This window comes from Bradysia coprophila, unplaced genomic scaffold, assembly GCF_014529535.1.
Source record: "Bradysia coprophila strain Holo2 unplaced genomic scaffold, BU_Bcop_v1 contig_70, whole genome shotgun sequence".
In the NCBI taxonomy this organism is placed as follows: Eukaryota; Metazoa; Arthropoda; class Insecta; order Diptera; family Sciaridae; genus Bradysia; species Bradysia coprophila.
The window spans coordinates 1,652,495-1,669,935 of NW_023503941.1; the positions used below are offsets into that span (position 1 = coordinate 1,652,495).

Consider the following 17,441-nt stretch of genomic DNA (forward strand, 5'->3'; position numbering starts at 1 on the left):
TGAAGAACTGGGCGGAGTTTTCTTCACCATCCAATAAAGCCAATGGTCCAATGAAGACCAAGAACTTATGTGTCGCTTCGAAATAGCAGATTGTGTAATGTGTATATAAAACCCAAGAGAATGGAGAATTGAATTTTGTGATTTTGTGAGACCCGTACAACAGAAATTCGTTTTATTGATAGTGAAGATTAAGTCGTCTTTCAAGAATCAGTCATTGATATCAAAGTCACTCAGTTACTTTATGAAATAATGTCCAACAACATTGGTCTAGTCACTCGCTTATGACAACATGACAAATGACTGATTGCTTATCCCTAACAGGTTTATTTCAAGGCTGTAAGCTTTGGGGAGGTCACGCAAGGCTGTAAACTTTGGGGAGGTCACGCAGATACAGATACGCGGGCAACACACCACACTTGATGATAACATGGTGGATTTCAAACAAAAAATCACTTACTCTGATGATTATCATCGCCGTGATGAAGTGATGAATTTTTTGTGTATGTAAAATCATCGAAGTTTACAGCCATGGTTACGCACCTAGAGAAAACCAGAAAAGCATCGAAAGCATGTAATTTACATGACTAAGCTCAAAGAGTTAAAAAATAGAGTTTTCGTGTGAATTTTGTTGATCCGAGGTGTAGCCGAGTTCAATAATCACACAAAAACGAGACATTTTATTTTTATCCCGAGTTATGCAATAGATTTTACATATGCAAATCTATCACATACGCGCGGTGCTCGGATGTCAAAATTACTTAACTAGAAGAATAATTCAAAAATTACACTTCAGGTCTATGTCGTTGTCTCGTTTTCGCTTATGTAATAAAATAGAGCACACACTTGTCACTATCAGTCTCGGCAAGCCTCGACTTCTTCGTGACAAGTGTGTAATATTTATTACATACTGAGGAGTCGAAAGTAGTGATTGAAAAGTACGGTTTTCGACGCATGCAGCATGAAAAACCCATTACGTAATTGGTGATGAAAATGAAAAGTCTCGTTTCCAAGTGTTTATTAACCTCAACTATGCCTCCGATCAACAAAATTCGTACGAGACCTCTACTTTTCATCTTTTTTTATCTCTAGTCATGGAAATAACTAAGCTATAGCACTGTAAAGTTGTGGACTTGCTCCCTGGGTATATATTATATACGATGAGTAAATATACAGACAATAAAATGTTTTAGTCTGAGTGTCAAATTTGTTGTATGAAATCAAGTTTTTGGTGGAATGGTTTTCAGTTTACAAACAACAAGTGATTGGAACAGACGTTTTCGAGTGGTTTTTCTTTTGTCGTTCGAACGTTTTTATTTTCGTTTCATTTTGTTTTGATTTTTGAATAGAGAAGTGCTTTTTGGTTGCGCGTATCGACTGAATTTTAATAACGCGTGTCTGTGTGTACCGTGATTTGGTGAATTTTGGTTAAACAATAAATGAAACTTGTAGCTTGAATGAATACGGTGAACTGGTGTTACTGGTGAAAATTTAATTGAAAATATAAAACAAAAAGTTTAGACTAAAAACAAAAATGACCGAACTTGCGGATTTTTCGTTACAACAACATATTGCACACGAGATTTATCGTCAGCAAATGATGCAGAGATTACCCGGTAAGTCAAAATTAATTAGCTGTAGAACTGTAGAATACCCGCTCAAGTGCTTACTGCACATTTAGATAGCAATGTAAAGTTAACGAAAAAATTTCTTTTATTTGCTCAATTTTCTCAATTGAATGGAATTAATTAGGGACAATTGGTAACAAATGCAAGTTTGACATTTTATGACAATGTAAAAAGAGGTGAAAACAAATAAAAATTTTCGTTAACTTTAAATCGTTGTGCAAATCAAGAGTTAGCATGCAATGCGGTCTGGTCATGCTGGGCTACCAGGCATCAGTCGGAACGTAAGTTAATGTCATTCAGAATTCTAAAACAAAATTCAAATTCAAAATTGTTGTTTTAAACTACAGAGGCATCTTCCCTAGTAAACCTTGGGCCTGAAGCGTTAACATCGATTAAAATCTAATCAGTGCAAAAATGTTGCGCCTGGCTCTGTGCAAAAGTGAAGCAAGAGGGGCAGATATTTTTGTAAATTTTCAAAAAGACAATCCTCTGAGAATCTTTCAATAGTTTTCGAAAGATTTTGATTTGATTTTTTTGAGCCGTTCAAAGGATTTTCTTGAATAATATTTACTATGAATTTTAAGATATTCTTTCTAAAAAATTTAACGGATTTTCAAAGGATTTTCTTTTCACGGTTGGTTTGAAACGAGATTAAGTAGGGACCGCCGACCACCAATAATTTTTTTTCATATTTATAATGAGTGATGGACAAGAACATCACACAGGAAAAAATTAGCCCGAACCCCTGAGCCATTTCTGAGTACCAGTGGATGCGCTACCACAAGCAGTCAGACACAGCCTGATCACAAATTTTAATGGGGATCGGTAGAGGGAACAATTCTAATATCTTCTGTGTAAAAATTATTGCTTTCGGTCATTTGCTCTCGGAGCAATAACTATTGAAAGTCAAAATTTCACCATTTTCGAAGAGTAATTTATCCCTGACAAAGTGACCAAGACAGCCAGTTAAGATTGATTCTAGACGCGGTTAATAAGCTCTTTCGAATGACGAAAAAATAAATTGAAAATATTCTTCTATGTTACATTTTCAGAGAAGTTACTTTTTCTGCTACCCTCGGTGAAATTCGGTCACTTCTGTACCCTTCTGGTAGCTTTATTTCAAACTTATTTTTCGCTGATATTGTAGCCTGAGGAATAAGCTTTTCAACGATACCAAACATGCCATACTTGATCCCCAACAAGTACTGTTGATGATTCAGTTTTTCAATCGAAGTCACTCTACTCGCAAATCTGAAGCCCTCGAAAACGAAATTATTAAATTTCAAATAAGTTTGAAACAAGGCTACCAGAAAGGTACAGAAGTGGCCAAATTTCACCGAGGGTAGTGGAATAAGTAACTTCTCTAAAAATTTACCATAAAAGAACTTTTTCAAATTTTTTTTTCGTCATTCGAAAGAGCTTACTAACCGCGTCTAGAATCAATCTTAACTGGCTGGGTCGGTCACTTTGTCAGGGATATATTACTCTTCGAAAATGGTGAAATTTTGACTTTCAATAGTTATTGCTCCGAGAGCAAATGACCGAAAGCAATAATTTTTACACAGTTTATCTTAGAATTTTTCCCTCTACCGATCCCCATTAAAATTTGTGATCAGGCTGTGTCTGACTGCTCGTGGTAGCACATCCACTGGTTCTCAGAAACGGCTCAGGGGTTCGGGCTAATTTTTTCCTGTGTGATGTTCTTGTCCATCACTCATTATAAATATGAAAAAAAAAAATTATTGGTGGTCGGCGGTCCCTATTTAATCTCGTTTCAAACCAACCGTGATTTGACTGACAAAACATTTTCTATAAATATTTACCACTCGATGAAGCATTTAACTCTTGAAGATCTCAAGAAATTTGCAACTAAAAAAATCGAAATTTTACCACAAAATAAGTTCAGTCCAAGTAGTGTCAGCAGAAGTCGTAGCATAATATTCGTACTACTCATAAAATGAAAATTATTCTTCCGCAAAGCTTTGTTCTTCCGATTTTTAAATAAACAAAATTTTGTTAAAACAACATTATTTGCCCAAATGTAAGATAAGAACTCAATCAGCCCAAAAACGATAAGCTTTATTAGATATTGCTTCTGATAATCATTTAAAGAGCAAGTAGATTTTACAAGTTAATTTATTCAAAAACAATTAGCACCAGCAAAACGCATGCAAGTCATTTTCATTGCTCAAATCTCATGCACACACACATGACATTATTGTCACTTAAAAATTAATTTAACCTGGGTTCCTACTTAGGCTAAATTTGTCACCTTCGGTGAAAATCGTTTAAAATTTTACATGTTTTCAACTGACATACGTGGCATATTCATTAATGAATTTATGTGCCCAGGCATGGTCTAATGTTACCACGAAGTAAACGCATGTCATACCTCTGGTTTGTACATTCATTCATATTCGTCACCCTCTCTCATTAATAATAGAAGTTATTCACTCCTCAAACGACGATAGAATTTCTGAGAATTGAATATTCTGTGTTTTCACCGGGGAACAATTGACAATCTACGAAAATGTCACAAGCTCAACGATTTTCGTTATGATTTGCTAAAATATAACATGTAAACGGTTCAAAGCTAGACAGCCCGAAAATACACAAAATTATGCGGTAATTTACGCCGTAAGTGCGGTCGAAATTCAAAATCTTTCTAACGCTGCGTCATTTTCACACAAGGAATGTATTTTTTGGTTCACTTTTTCATCGACTCGTTCACTTGAAATTCAAATTTTAGGCACACTTACGGCGTGAATTGCACTTAACCAAATAAACATTTTATCTCCAGCAGAAATGAGTTGAGTGACGCAATATTATTCGCATCGCTTCAGTTTTGAGTTAAAAGATTCGTACTAAGTATCGTACTGAGCCCTGGGATCAATTGTGGCTAAAAGCGTTAGAGACCTAATTTTAATTTTTCGTTAGTTATACTGTCAAACTTGACAGAAGAACAGAATTAGGTCTCCTTCGCATCGTTATGTATAGCTAAAGTAATCAACGAAACTTTTTGACGTTTCATCGCTGACAACAGATCTTAACTATTATGTTTATGTAGCAACGCGAGTTTGATATAAAATTCTTTTGTCTTTTGGCCTTTTCCAATTATTTTGAAATGTCAACGCAGTGAACGCAATTTTGATGATTGAAATCAACGCACTTCAAGCAAAAGGGCTGTTTTAATAATAGCTGCCAAATAGAGTACTATTTTGTATGGAAAAATTATTCAAAATCCAGTTTCAGTACTCTATTTAGAATACCACTCATGTGTGAAGTACGTTGTTGAAATGAACCAATGGACCAAATTGCGTAGTCTGACATTTCAAAATATAATTGGAAAAGGCCTGAAAACAAAAGAATTTTATTTCAAACGTGCTATGTGCGTGCAGCTACAGTAATTCTAAATTTGAAACTTTTTTTGTATACCAAAAGATGTTACCTCCATATTAATCACCTTTAGTACCGACCGACATTCCCATAATGACAATATAATGGGATCAATTGCATCACTTGTACAGCTACAGTTTATTTTGCATAAAGATTGTATTGACCGAGCCAGTTTATAAGAGAATTTGTAAAATTTAGATAACATTTTTTCCATGCGTCTTAATTGAATTATAACACCTCTGATTTATGGTCATTGCGGTTTTGGGATCACGTTTTCTTATACGTAAATCGGTTTCACGACTAATTGACACCATGAAAAACGGTTACGAAAAACAATTTCGAAGTTTTACAGTTCCAAGTTCAACAAGTCTCCGCTTGTTTCTTTGGCGTAGTTAAATGGCACGTGAGTTTAATGAATCTGGACAATAGGGCGTATCGAATTTTCAGAATTTTAAGGGTCGCGATAGCCTGTGTGCGGAAAACGTAGATCATTGAAAACTAAGTCCAGGCATATGGTTGATGGATCCGATGGTGCCCGGGAAGAAGTCCCCCCGGACGACTTTAACTTTCAAATGGTCATAACTCGGAAAGTTGAGAGTATTTCTGAAAACAATGTTCTAGCAGGATGTAGAGCGTTAAAAACTCTACAAAACTGCCAAAGAAACCGATGGTCCAAAAGGTGTGTCTGTCGAGGTTTTCTAACATCGAAAGTTCGACATTTTGGTTTTTGACTTTTATTTCCTGAGAGACAAATTATTAACTTTAGCTTTTGGCATGAGGTTGTAGAGGAGGTCGTGTACTACCAGTACACTAGGCATTGTCCCGGTCGGCGATCCATCCGAAACCACTTTTTCAACATTTTTGAATGGACTTTTTAAGTGTACCCACGTCGCCCACGAAGCCATTGCAGACAATGTAACCGGTGTTGCTGAGTCGAGGTAACCTTTGCCAGTAAGTGCACATAATATTCCATAACAGTAGCTGAACTCTTTTACAAAATATTTAAGAATTCGGTGTAAAAGAGTTCAGCTACTGTTATGGAATATTATGTGCACTTACTGGCCAAGGTTACCTCGACTCAGCAACACCGGTTACAGAGTCTGCACTGGCTTCGTGGGCGACGTGGGTACACTTAAAAAGTTCATTCATTAATGTTGAAAAAGTGGTTTCGGATGGATCGTCGACCGGGACAATGTCTAGTGTACTGGTAGTACTCGACCTTCACTACAACCTCATGCCAAAAGCTAAAGTTAATAATTTGTCTCTCAGGAAATAAAAGTCAAAAACGAAAATGTCGAACTTTCGATGTTAGAAAACCTCGACAGACACACCTTTTGGACCATCGGTTTCTTTGGCAGTTTTGTAGAGTTTTTAACGCTCTACATCCTGCTAGAACATTGTTTTCAGAAATACTCTCAACTTTCCGAGTTATGACCATTTGAAAGTTAAAGTCGTCCGGGGGGACTTCTTCCCGGGCACCTTCGGATCCATCAACCATATGCCTGGAATTAGTTTTTAATGATCTACGTTTTCCGCACACAGGCTATCGCGGCCCTTAAAATTCTAAAAAATCGATACGCCGTACTGGACAATCGTCAGGATTTTTATTCGTGTTGTGTTTTACATTACATTTAGTTGCAAAAATTCTCAATAACGTCAAGCCAGAGTTCATTCATTTTCTACAGATCATCTTCAGGTTATATGGTACTTTCAGACATAACCTCACTTTAATTTCGTTAAATGCGTCGTTCATTCACTCATTTCGATGATATTTTTTTTAAGTGGATGGCATTCCAAACGTACTTAAAGATGATGTTACGTTTGTCGTTTCATCAACATTAATAGTTCAGTAAAGTCTAGAGTTTAGAGTTTTAAAGGTGAACTTAGGTAATGTGTTAGTGTAGCAACGCCAAAGGGACCTACTTCAAATTTTTCTTTTGTTCTACTGTCGAACTTGACATAATCTGTAGCCGGAGTAACGATCGATATTCACTGTTAAGAAAAATATTCCGCAACCATCTTACATTGCATCCGATCTATAAAAAAATATTCAAGCAAAGAACTAGCAGGGCTATATAACACCAACAACAAATGATCAATTCAACGAACCACGCATGGAAAAGTACACACAAAAGGTGTAATTTTCACGAATTTTGTCATTACATCTGAAACGGGCTGTCCAAACCAAACAGCTTCTTCTTCCATGATTGAAAGAAGGTGGCAATGTTTGTCAGAAAAATCGAAGAAAAAAAAACTGTTTGATCACCCATTTCCTATTCATGTCAAATCAAATGTAACAGCTTGTTGTTAGGTCATCCATGTTTTCGTTTCTTGTTTGTTCACTTTTTTTCCTTCTAAATAAATAAAAATGTTTCCAACTTTAACGCACGGTGCATTTCAGAGCTAATGCAGGAAAAATTATACAGTCAGTGGAGTGATGTGATGGATGTTACCTACCACACAAAAAAAATCAATTTAAAATTCATGAAAAAAACGTTCATCTAACGAAAATATGAAAATTGATATTTGATATTTGGTAGTCATGTTTTCTACATATTTACGGTCGATGGACCACCACAAGCGATAATTAGTTTAATGTTTGTTTAAATTCTTATTTTCTGGAGGTGTTGATTGTCTCGACATAAATGTTTCTGCATACGCTATTGGGTAACACAATATGACAAAGCAAGCTTACCACTCCTGTCAGACCGAGAGCTTGCGTCGACTTCTCGTAAGACCGCAAGTAGGACTAAGAGAAAATTTAAATACGCATTAACATGCAGCTCAAAAATACCATTCCTCATCAGGTCATGGCGACAGTGGTACTGACGCAATGTTCAAAGAACACTATACCAATTAGCACACGAAAAAGTCTAGCGAATCATAATAGAAATGAAATTTACACATTTGTCTTTGATTTGTTTTTACACTAACGAGATTACACTAAGTATAACTCAGTCAGCTTACCTCTTGCAATGTAGCAATACGACTTAGATCTCGCCCTAACTGACAATCACACAGGCCCTCACTCTTTCTGGCCGTGCTAGCTACCATTTTGTTTTTATAAATTCAAATTTGAAATCCAATTTCGCATTCTAAATTGCTTCCATTTAAACTTCAGATCCATATCCGACAATGTTACCGGTACCGGCACCCCGACAAATGCAAATACCGCCAAGATATGGAATGCCTCCAGGATTACCGGGTGTGTCAGTTAAATTACAAAATGCCGATCTTTGGAGTCAGTTCCATCAAATCGGAACGGAAATGATCATCACGAAGAGTGGACGGTAAGTGGATTTATTTGATTTTTATAAATGGAATTGAAACGAATTAAAAATGTTTGTTGAGTGTTTGAACGGACAATAGTCCATGCCTCGTATGTATTTAAGAAGCGCCTGGTTGACACTACTGAGGTTTGTTTTGATGAATTTACCTCAGTGCTGCCAGCCAGGTCCCTTTCAAATGACTAATGTGTACATTTAAAGATCTTAAATACAATTAGCCCTTGTCACTCCTAACCTCACACCCTAACAGAGAAACATGCACTTTGGGAATAGGAGCAACCGTAATGAGATCTGCTTTGCGCTTGTGACAGGTTAAAGATAAACTATCGACTCGTTGCAGTTCAACTGTCGTAGTTCGACGAGTCCTACCATAAAAATGAACGAGCGCCAACCGGCTATCTTCCTATTTTATTTATTTACAATTCGATGCAGTTAATGAGTAACTTCATATGAGAAATTATCCAATCACGGATGGTAATTGAGCCAATAAGTGATTTCAAACACACTTGAAATCCAAAACAAACATTTCACTTCAATCCCCCTCTATAATAGTTGCGATCAAAAGATTATTAAAGTGAAGAAGAGAAAAAAAAACGATTTTTTTTCGATTCAAATTCTAAGTGAACAAAATGGAAAAGTGTTAAAGTGCGATGAAAGACGAATTTATTTATTCAAAAAACGCTAATGTATTATGTCTATCAATTTTCGTTTTTGTTGATTCTAGACCGTCATTTTCCTATAATATATACCCGGAGAGTGCAGTAGTTTTATTATTGTTATATCTGACAGCACGGTACACGGTGTGTACACATAATATACGTTATAAGTCAAACGGCTATAAAATGGAAATGAAATCTAATTTTATATGTCTTTTGAATGGTGTGCTTCAGTTTGGTTATTCAATATTTTTATTTGGAATTTGACACCTTCTTTCCTCCTATAACCACATTTGAATTTACATGATTGTCGATTAAACATCTCAAAAAAAAACATTTTCTTTTATCGACCGTTTGTGGATAAATATTGTCTTTTCAAATTGATTTTTTGTCGTTGTTGTTGTCTTGATTTCTATCCCAACGCGCCACTAACAACATCAGCCCAACCGAACATAATAAAATGCTACTAAGATAATGGGAAGCGATTCGGTGTTGGTGTTAAATTGTAATTTTGTCATCATAAACATTCGATTTCGAGTAGCGTGTATTCCGTAATTGATATGCCCATAATAACGACAACGAGTAGGTTTCCATAATATCGACATTTCGACAGAGATTCATAATGTTGTTCGGTTGATATTGCTGGCTACCTTACTTTGGTGCGTCTCGATCGATTCGAACGGCATTTATCTTTGCACTTTCACTTTGAATTTCTGTTGGTCTTTTCCAAATTCAAAGGATTTAGTCATGTAACAAATTTTACTAACTACCCCAAGCGAAAGTTTACCATTACTTAGCAATTTGCACCCTGCGAAAATGATTCATTATTTAGTGGACTTCAAGTGGAAATCAACTTTCGCATGAAACAGGCAGTACACCAGAATACATCCGATGCTGCTACCAGGGCCTATTTTAAGGAAATTAAATTTCCAAAAATTCTCAAATTTTCGTCATTTCATCTAAAAACACAACCGATTGCATCGTAAATGTTGTTTTTACTGCCTTTTTAGTTGTTTTTAATGTCTTTGGGCTTAACTGATTACTGCGGAATGAGATCTAACAGAAAACAAAATTTTGAAATTTTAAGAATTTTTGTGAAATTTTGGAAATTTTTGGAAAATAAATTCCTTAAAATAGGCCCTGGCTGCTACGTACTTCATTACTTCGGAAACAACTTGGTACTCGCAAATTAACTCGTGTGTTTGCTTTTATCACAAAACTGTTAGCTCATGAATTGAATTACTTTCGCATGTAACCTACCATCACATGCCACGTTTCGCTCAATGTCGACTTTCTTCTTACACTTTCGCCCCCCACAGAAGGGAAAACCAGGTTTCGCATTTATTGGCTTGCAAAGTTTAAGGTCAATCAGCCGGTGAAATGATATTTTGACACAAAAAGTGTTGATGAACTGTCAAAAATTTTCATCTCGTATTGAAAAATGTATGAGATATCACCGACTGGTTGGATACTTGACTTAATGTCTTTGTCAGAGGAATGGAGGAATGATTTGTGTCCTCGAATAATTTAGTTGAAACGCCTATCTTGGGAATGACTAGCAACTAATGAGAAGATTTGGTACGTCAAAATAAATATGTTTTGTTTAAGGAGGAGTAAATAGGACGGTATTCTGGGAAATGTAAATGAGGAGGAGTGTTGGTTGTCGACATTAACATATAGAACATTCGATCACAGTAATCTAAATTATTAAGTTTCTCATTCTGTTCCTATTCAACAGAGAATAAAGACGTGTCTTTGTCTTTGGGAATAATTTCATTTGCTTCCACATTCGATCCTGGCAAACTAACAGGTTATGGGCCCAGTGGACAGTTTTTTCACAAGATTCAGTGCCAGTGACTCTTTCTTCTTTCTTCCTATCAAATTCCACGATTATAGTAACTAAAATTTCCCGTCAAACTATCTATCACAACAAAATGTTCGGGGTTCCCTGACTGGTTGCGAAAATTAAACTTCGACAATTATATCAACGAAAAACGAAAATGTTAAAATCTCAATTCATTTACCACTTTTTTCACTGCATTTTAATTACTGCTTACTGTCCAGACATTCTGATACCGCGAGACTATTCATACAATATACACACAGTGGCTGAATCTCTTTTAACAGGAATAATTTGAACTGGGCAAAAGCGTTGTACGTTGCATACCACCACATTATACGAAAATAAAATGAATATTTAAAATGTATAATTGAAACGAGACCCGAAAGCCATAAATTAGATGCATCATACCACGGAATTAATTTGCAAAAAGTTAATTGTCTCGAATTTACAACGCAAATTGTGTGTGTATAACGAAACGAAAGGGCAAAAAAAAAGGCACCAAGAGGAAAGATATTCTCGATATGCTGGAAATAATTACACCTTTCGATGATCAGTAAAACAAACACCAGGCACTTTTGAATCAAAAATTCTTTTTTTCGTCTTTGTTTTAATAATGTCCGGAGCGTGTAGTTGGTAATCAGTTTCTTCTTTTCATTTTTTTTATTTCTGTGTTATTTAAGTATCGTTAACAATTCTGTTGGTATCTCGAAGTTATTTGTCATTATAGCAACAAAAGTGGTGTGTGGGCCTTAGCCATTCGGGTATGCACATGACCAGACTCAGATTTCTACAATATGAGCATGGACGAGGCCCACATCCAGTATAGACCCACTTTTAACAAGCTAATGTTATATGGTCTGTATCATACCTGTTGAGCTTCGAGGCTCCACTAGTTTGCACTTACCTGGATTTACTATGATTTACTGGAGATTTACTGAAGTGAGTCTCCCTTGAACGCAACATTATACAGGTTTTGAATTTCGACATTACATTTTTATTACAAAACGTCGACTGTCAACAAGAGCTGCAATAGCATTTTTTTGGGACCCTAGGACATGGGACCCTAAAAGTCTTAAAGAACTTAAATAATTGACGATATCCTTTGTCTCTCATTACTAAAAATTCATTTGGCCCTCAGTCCATTTAATATCGATGGAATGACTAAAATTACACTCGTTTTCTTTAAGACCGCTTGCATAATTCATGAAATGTTATTACGGTGCTTGCACATCATTACGCAAGCAATAATTATTTCCCCACCCACATAGCCATAATTATAAGTCAATGGTGCGTGGACAGTCGTAAAACACAAAACTGACTACAGAATGCAACAAGATCGTTTGTTGTATTTGTGATCGCTTCAATGACTCAGTCACAGCCCAAAACAATGCACAAATCTGTATCACCAAACTGATCACTTATGAGTGATAGTGAGCACGTAGGTGACATGCTGGACGTACCATGATAATAATAAGTGGTGGTAATCGTTACAGCATCTTCTGAAATGCGAAATTATTGGTGTAAATCAAAACCAAATCAATCGAAAATTATGCGCTGAAAAGGGACCATTTTTCATGTACATTGCACCGGAAGAGGCGCCTTCAGTTATTAACAATGGTTGAGTAACGGTCATTGTGTTCACTTTTACCACACCGATACCGAATGAACCGCACATAGAAGGTGCTATGAGAATGGAAAATTGTTATTTTTGAATAAAAAAAAGTTCATCTCTTGTGTGCATGCGAAATGATTTGGTACAATTACATGCGTGAATACAATGTAAATCGAGTCATAACTGATTCTATTTTTGATGAAAGAGTAGCAAAACATGGGCAGAGCAGAATTAATTAATTAAACAGAACAGGGAAAAAAATCTTTTTGATGGATACCATCATTCATACCAGTCAGTGTGTGATGGATAGATCGAGCGGGTTTTTTTTCGGTTTTTGAATCGATGATGCCTGTGAAAGTTTCCGTTTTAATTCAATTTGGAATATTAATGACACGGTGTTAAGTGCACACAGAAGAAGACAAATACATTTCTCTTCTTCGTGTAATAAATCAATGCGCGATATTATACCTGTCTCAACGAAATGGCTGTCCAACGACCGATATTAAAATTGAATTAGATTTATGGCGTAATTAAATTTTAATTAGACATACGTTCAGATAGACACACATACCAACACGCTGCTGGATGATTTTGGTCAGTCAATTTACATTGTCTTGTAGTCCAACTCTACTGTGTTTATTGACCAGGGGAAGCGTAATGTGTAATGCTGGTATACAAGCCTGTGTCATTAATCAAAATATTTAATGTATATGACCAATACGGCATTGAATTTAAATAAATGGCTGAAAACGGTTGAGCAGTTTGTTAAATGATTAGTTGATTGTGGATAGTCGACGAGTATTTGAACAAAATGTTTGAGGAAATAATCAAACAAGAAACTTTATTGCTAAATTAGCACGACCATTTATATCTGCTGTTTGTTAGCTCTTCGTCGATGTAGAAGCATTTATAACCGTTAAATAGATTGTCCAATTTTTTCTAGATTGATTCCGAGTAGTAAGAACGCAATTTAAGAGTTACAGTTTAAATTAAAATTATGATTAATCGTTTCTCCACAAGGAAAAACCGTATGGTGAACAGTGTCTGGAGTCGAGACTAGTATGTGTACTAGGGCGTATCGAATTTTGAGAATTTTAAGGGTCGCGATAGCCTGTGTGCGGAAAACGTAGATCATTGAAAACTAGGTCCAGGCATATGGTTGATGGATCCGAAGGTGCCCGGGAAGAAGTCCCACCGGACGACTTTAACTTTCAAATGGTCATAACTCGGAAAGTTGATAGTATTTTTGAAAACAATGTTCTAGCAGGATGTAGAGCGTTAAAAACTCTACAAAACTGCTAAAGAAACCGATGGTCCAAAAGGTGTGTCTGTCGAGGTTTTCTAACATCGAAAGTTCGACATTTTGGTTTTTGACTTTTATTTCCTGAGAGACAAATTATTAAGTTTAGCTTTTGGCATGAGGTTGTAGAGGAGGTCGAGTACTACCAGTACACTAGGCATTGTCCCGGTCGGCAATCCATCCGAAACCACTTTTTCAACATTTTTGAATGGACTTTTTAAGTGTACCCACGTCGCCCACGAAGCCAGTGCAGACACTGTAACCGGTGTTGCTGAGTCGAGGTAACCTTGGCCAATAAGTGCACATAATATTCCATAACAGTAGCTGAACTCTTTTACAAAATATTTGGGATCTCGATGTTGCACATTATATTGACACGGTATACCACGAAGTTCAAAACGATTATTTGTTGTTTTTCTCACAAATTTCACTTTCTCAGATTTTGTAGTACAAAATGTGCTACACCGAATTCTTAAATATTTTGTAAAAGAGTTCAGCTACTGTTATGGACTATTATGTGCACTTACTGGCCAAGGATACCTCGACTCAGCAACACCGGTTACATTGTCTGCACTGGCTTCGTGGGCGACGTGGGTACACTTAAAAAGTCCATTCAAAAATGTTGAAAAAGTGGTTTCGGATGGATCGCCGACCGGGACAATGCCTAGTGTACTGGTAGTACTCGACCTCCTCTACAACCTCATGCCAAAAGCTAAACTTAATAATTTGTCTCTCAGGAAATAAAAGTCAAAAACGAAAATGTCGAACTTTCGATGTTAGAAAACCTCGACAGACACACCTTTTGGACCATCGGTTTCTTTGGCAGTTTTGTAGAGTTTTTAACGCTCTACATCCTGCTAGAACATTGTTTTCAGAAATACTCTCAACTTTCCGAGTTATGACCATTTGAAAGTTAAAGTCGTCCGGTGGGACTTCTTCCCGGGCACCTTCGGATCCATCAACCATATGCCTGGACTTAGTTTTCAATGATCTACGTTTTCCGCACACAGGCTATCGCGGCCCTTAAAATTCTAAAAATTCGATACGCCCTAATGTGTACTGTCTATGACCATGACCAAACCTAGCACAATTTCGCACGTTCCACAGATGACACTACTTTCTACGTTGAAAAACGTTTGAATATCAGACATAGATCATTTTCATGACCTTGTAAACGTCAGACACGATCCCAACTGTCAGACATGTCGAAAAATATCGAATGAATTGAACGAACGATTTTCATATAAAAATCAGTAAATTGAACGGAGTTAACGTCAATTGATTGAGGTTAAGGACTAGTTGACGAAAAATTAAGTGGGGTTACGTTGACAAGTACCGTATAATGAAAATGATCTATAAGTATGTTTCGATGTATTTCCGCTACGTGTTGCACCCTTTGTTGCCAAATCGCCAATATCACCGATTCCGTGTCATTTGCATTGCAACTACGCGTAATGATGAATCATTAATTCTCATTAGATTGTCACATCTTCACCACACGATGCATAATTGACGTAAAATTGTTACAGACTAAACACAAAGCAAGTGAATTGATAAATCAAATCAATTCGTTACACTCCATCCCTTATTTACATGCTCTCAAACCCAAAAACCCGAAACACAAAAATTGATTTATCACTCAAAATTATCGTAAACAAAATATTATCGCGCTACCCTCTCATTTCCTTGTGAATGCTGTTCCATTTTCAATTTATCATTGGACGTAAACAAAACACTCCAAATGCATCATTGAATTGTGTGCATGAATGGATCTGTTTACAGACTGAGTGAACCGAAAGCGATCATTGAGCGAAAATTTCAAATTAGATTCACATATTCAATACAAACCAAATTTCAATCGGCTATATTCGTCTGAGCCGTATTAACTATCCGTAATTTTCTTAAGAAACTTAGCGACAAATTTAAACAAAAAAAAATCTTTTGTTAAAATTTGTCGCTCAGTTTCTTTTGCAAGTTAAGGTAGCGTCGTCGCTGATTTTCGTATCATTTCGATAATGCCGGTTCCACAATCATACACAATCGTCCACACAATGCAGCCAATATTTCATACATTTCAATATTTATTTGACAGTTTATCTGTCACATCGTATGGCAATTTTAATATGGTATATGGAGTTGGAGTTCGCCTTATACGCAATAATTTTATGAAGTTTTCGAAAGTCTAACGATACTTCGGAAACACTTTTTACGCACAAAAACCCTCCTAATCATCAAGTTTTGTGCAGCAAAAATAAACACCGTAACGGAGGACAACTAAAATAAAAACGAAAACAAAAACTGAAAGAGGAAAAGATTTTGAAGAAACAAACAAATAAACAAAAACAAGTCAAGAGCACGATAAATATTTAATTAAATATATGGAGGGTATGTGTGCAGTGTGTGTACACAACAAAAGTTTTGCAAATAATCCATTCGAGTGAGATGATCTTCACAATCAGAGCCTCGGCAACCATGACTGCACACACTGCCACATACCATATCCATATTAATGTGATCCTAGAGGAAAGATTTTGTTTGCGTTACAAACAAAAATCCATAGTTCTGTGGTCTGTGCAGAATTTTTTTTTTGTTTCGAAATTGTTGACTTTTCGCTTTGAGCAAATATTGATGGCGCCTAAAAATGGCTCGGTTAGTCTTATGCATTTATGTGTGATAGTTTTTCCATTGCAAACATTTTTTTTTTCGGTGTGTGTACGGAGACGGAATCATTTGAAGAATTAAAAGGTTTTTGAGTTGTAGGCGACAGTGGTTTTTATGTTAAATTTGTTGTTGTTTGGCACTTTAATTTCTTGAAAATGCTTTAAATTTCCACATGCAGCATCTGATTCTGTGCGTTTTATGACCAAGCGGCTCTTTTCCGCTAGTAATAAAATGACGAATTTCATTTGCCTTTTGTACTTGATCTTGTGAAATTTAGCGCCATCCGCATAAAATCGCTTTTTGTTTAGAAATGTATCTTCAACATTTGGTACTGATTATTCGAAACATTTTGCATATTAGTCGCGGGGGACTCAGGGGGTAAGCTCGTTTGATTAAGGGTTTTCACGAGTCAGTACTTACATTATGTGAGTTACATAGACACCGACTCTCTGTCTTGTAATCGGGCATGTATAAATACAGAAAGAGAACAGGCCTTATTATAGCGAATTATAAGAAAAATGAAATTTCATTGAATAGTCATAATGAAGGTAAATCATTAAAATTTCATTTTTCGAATAATTCGCTATAATTGGGCATTTAATTGTTCAATTGTTCAGTCTCATGTTGATTGCAATTAATTCCAGAAATTTCGATTTAGATTTATTTAGAGGCTTTTAATGAAACCCCCAAGGAGTGGTGTCCATCAAAATTAAATGTAAAGCCTACCACTTTAGTCGTATCTAGATTGGCGCCACGAAAAGGTAACACGTGATTTATAATGATAAAAAATCCCCTAAAACAACGGAAAATCATGCTGACAACACGAAACTCAATCATCAAAATGCAATATGTGATGCTCACATGCACCACTGCAGTTTGAACGGAAAGCGAACGGACAACCTAAAATAAACAAAGAATATAAAAAAAGAGAGAAATAGTTCGGTTAAATGATGAGATCCTATTTAGCAATAAAAATTAATAGCATAACGAAATATAACATCAACATTTCGAACGAGCAGATGATAGCCTCATTATTAATATTATTGTTATTAAACACAGAA

General features: G+C 36.1%; 1 protein-coding gene across 1 annotated transcript in view; it reads left to right on the forward strand.

Moving 5' to 3' along the window:
* Positions 1–1,195: 1,195 nt before the first annotated feature.
* Positions 1,196–17,441, forward strand: part of LOC119083685 (T-box transcription factor TBX6-like) — a 30,875-nt gene continuing 14,629 nt past the window's right edge. Inside the window, exons 1-2 of the mRNA XM_037193469.1 lie at positions 1,196–1,613; positions 8,143–8,311. Of these exons, the coding sequence (XP_037049364.1) occupies positions 1,532–1,613; positions 8,143–8,311 (251 nt within the window). The 5' untranslated portion in view covers positions 1,196–1,531. The remainder of the gene's footprint in view (positions 1,614–8,142; positions 8,312–17,441) is intronic.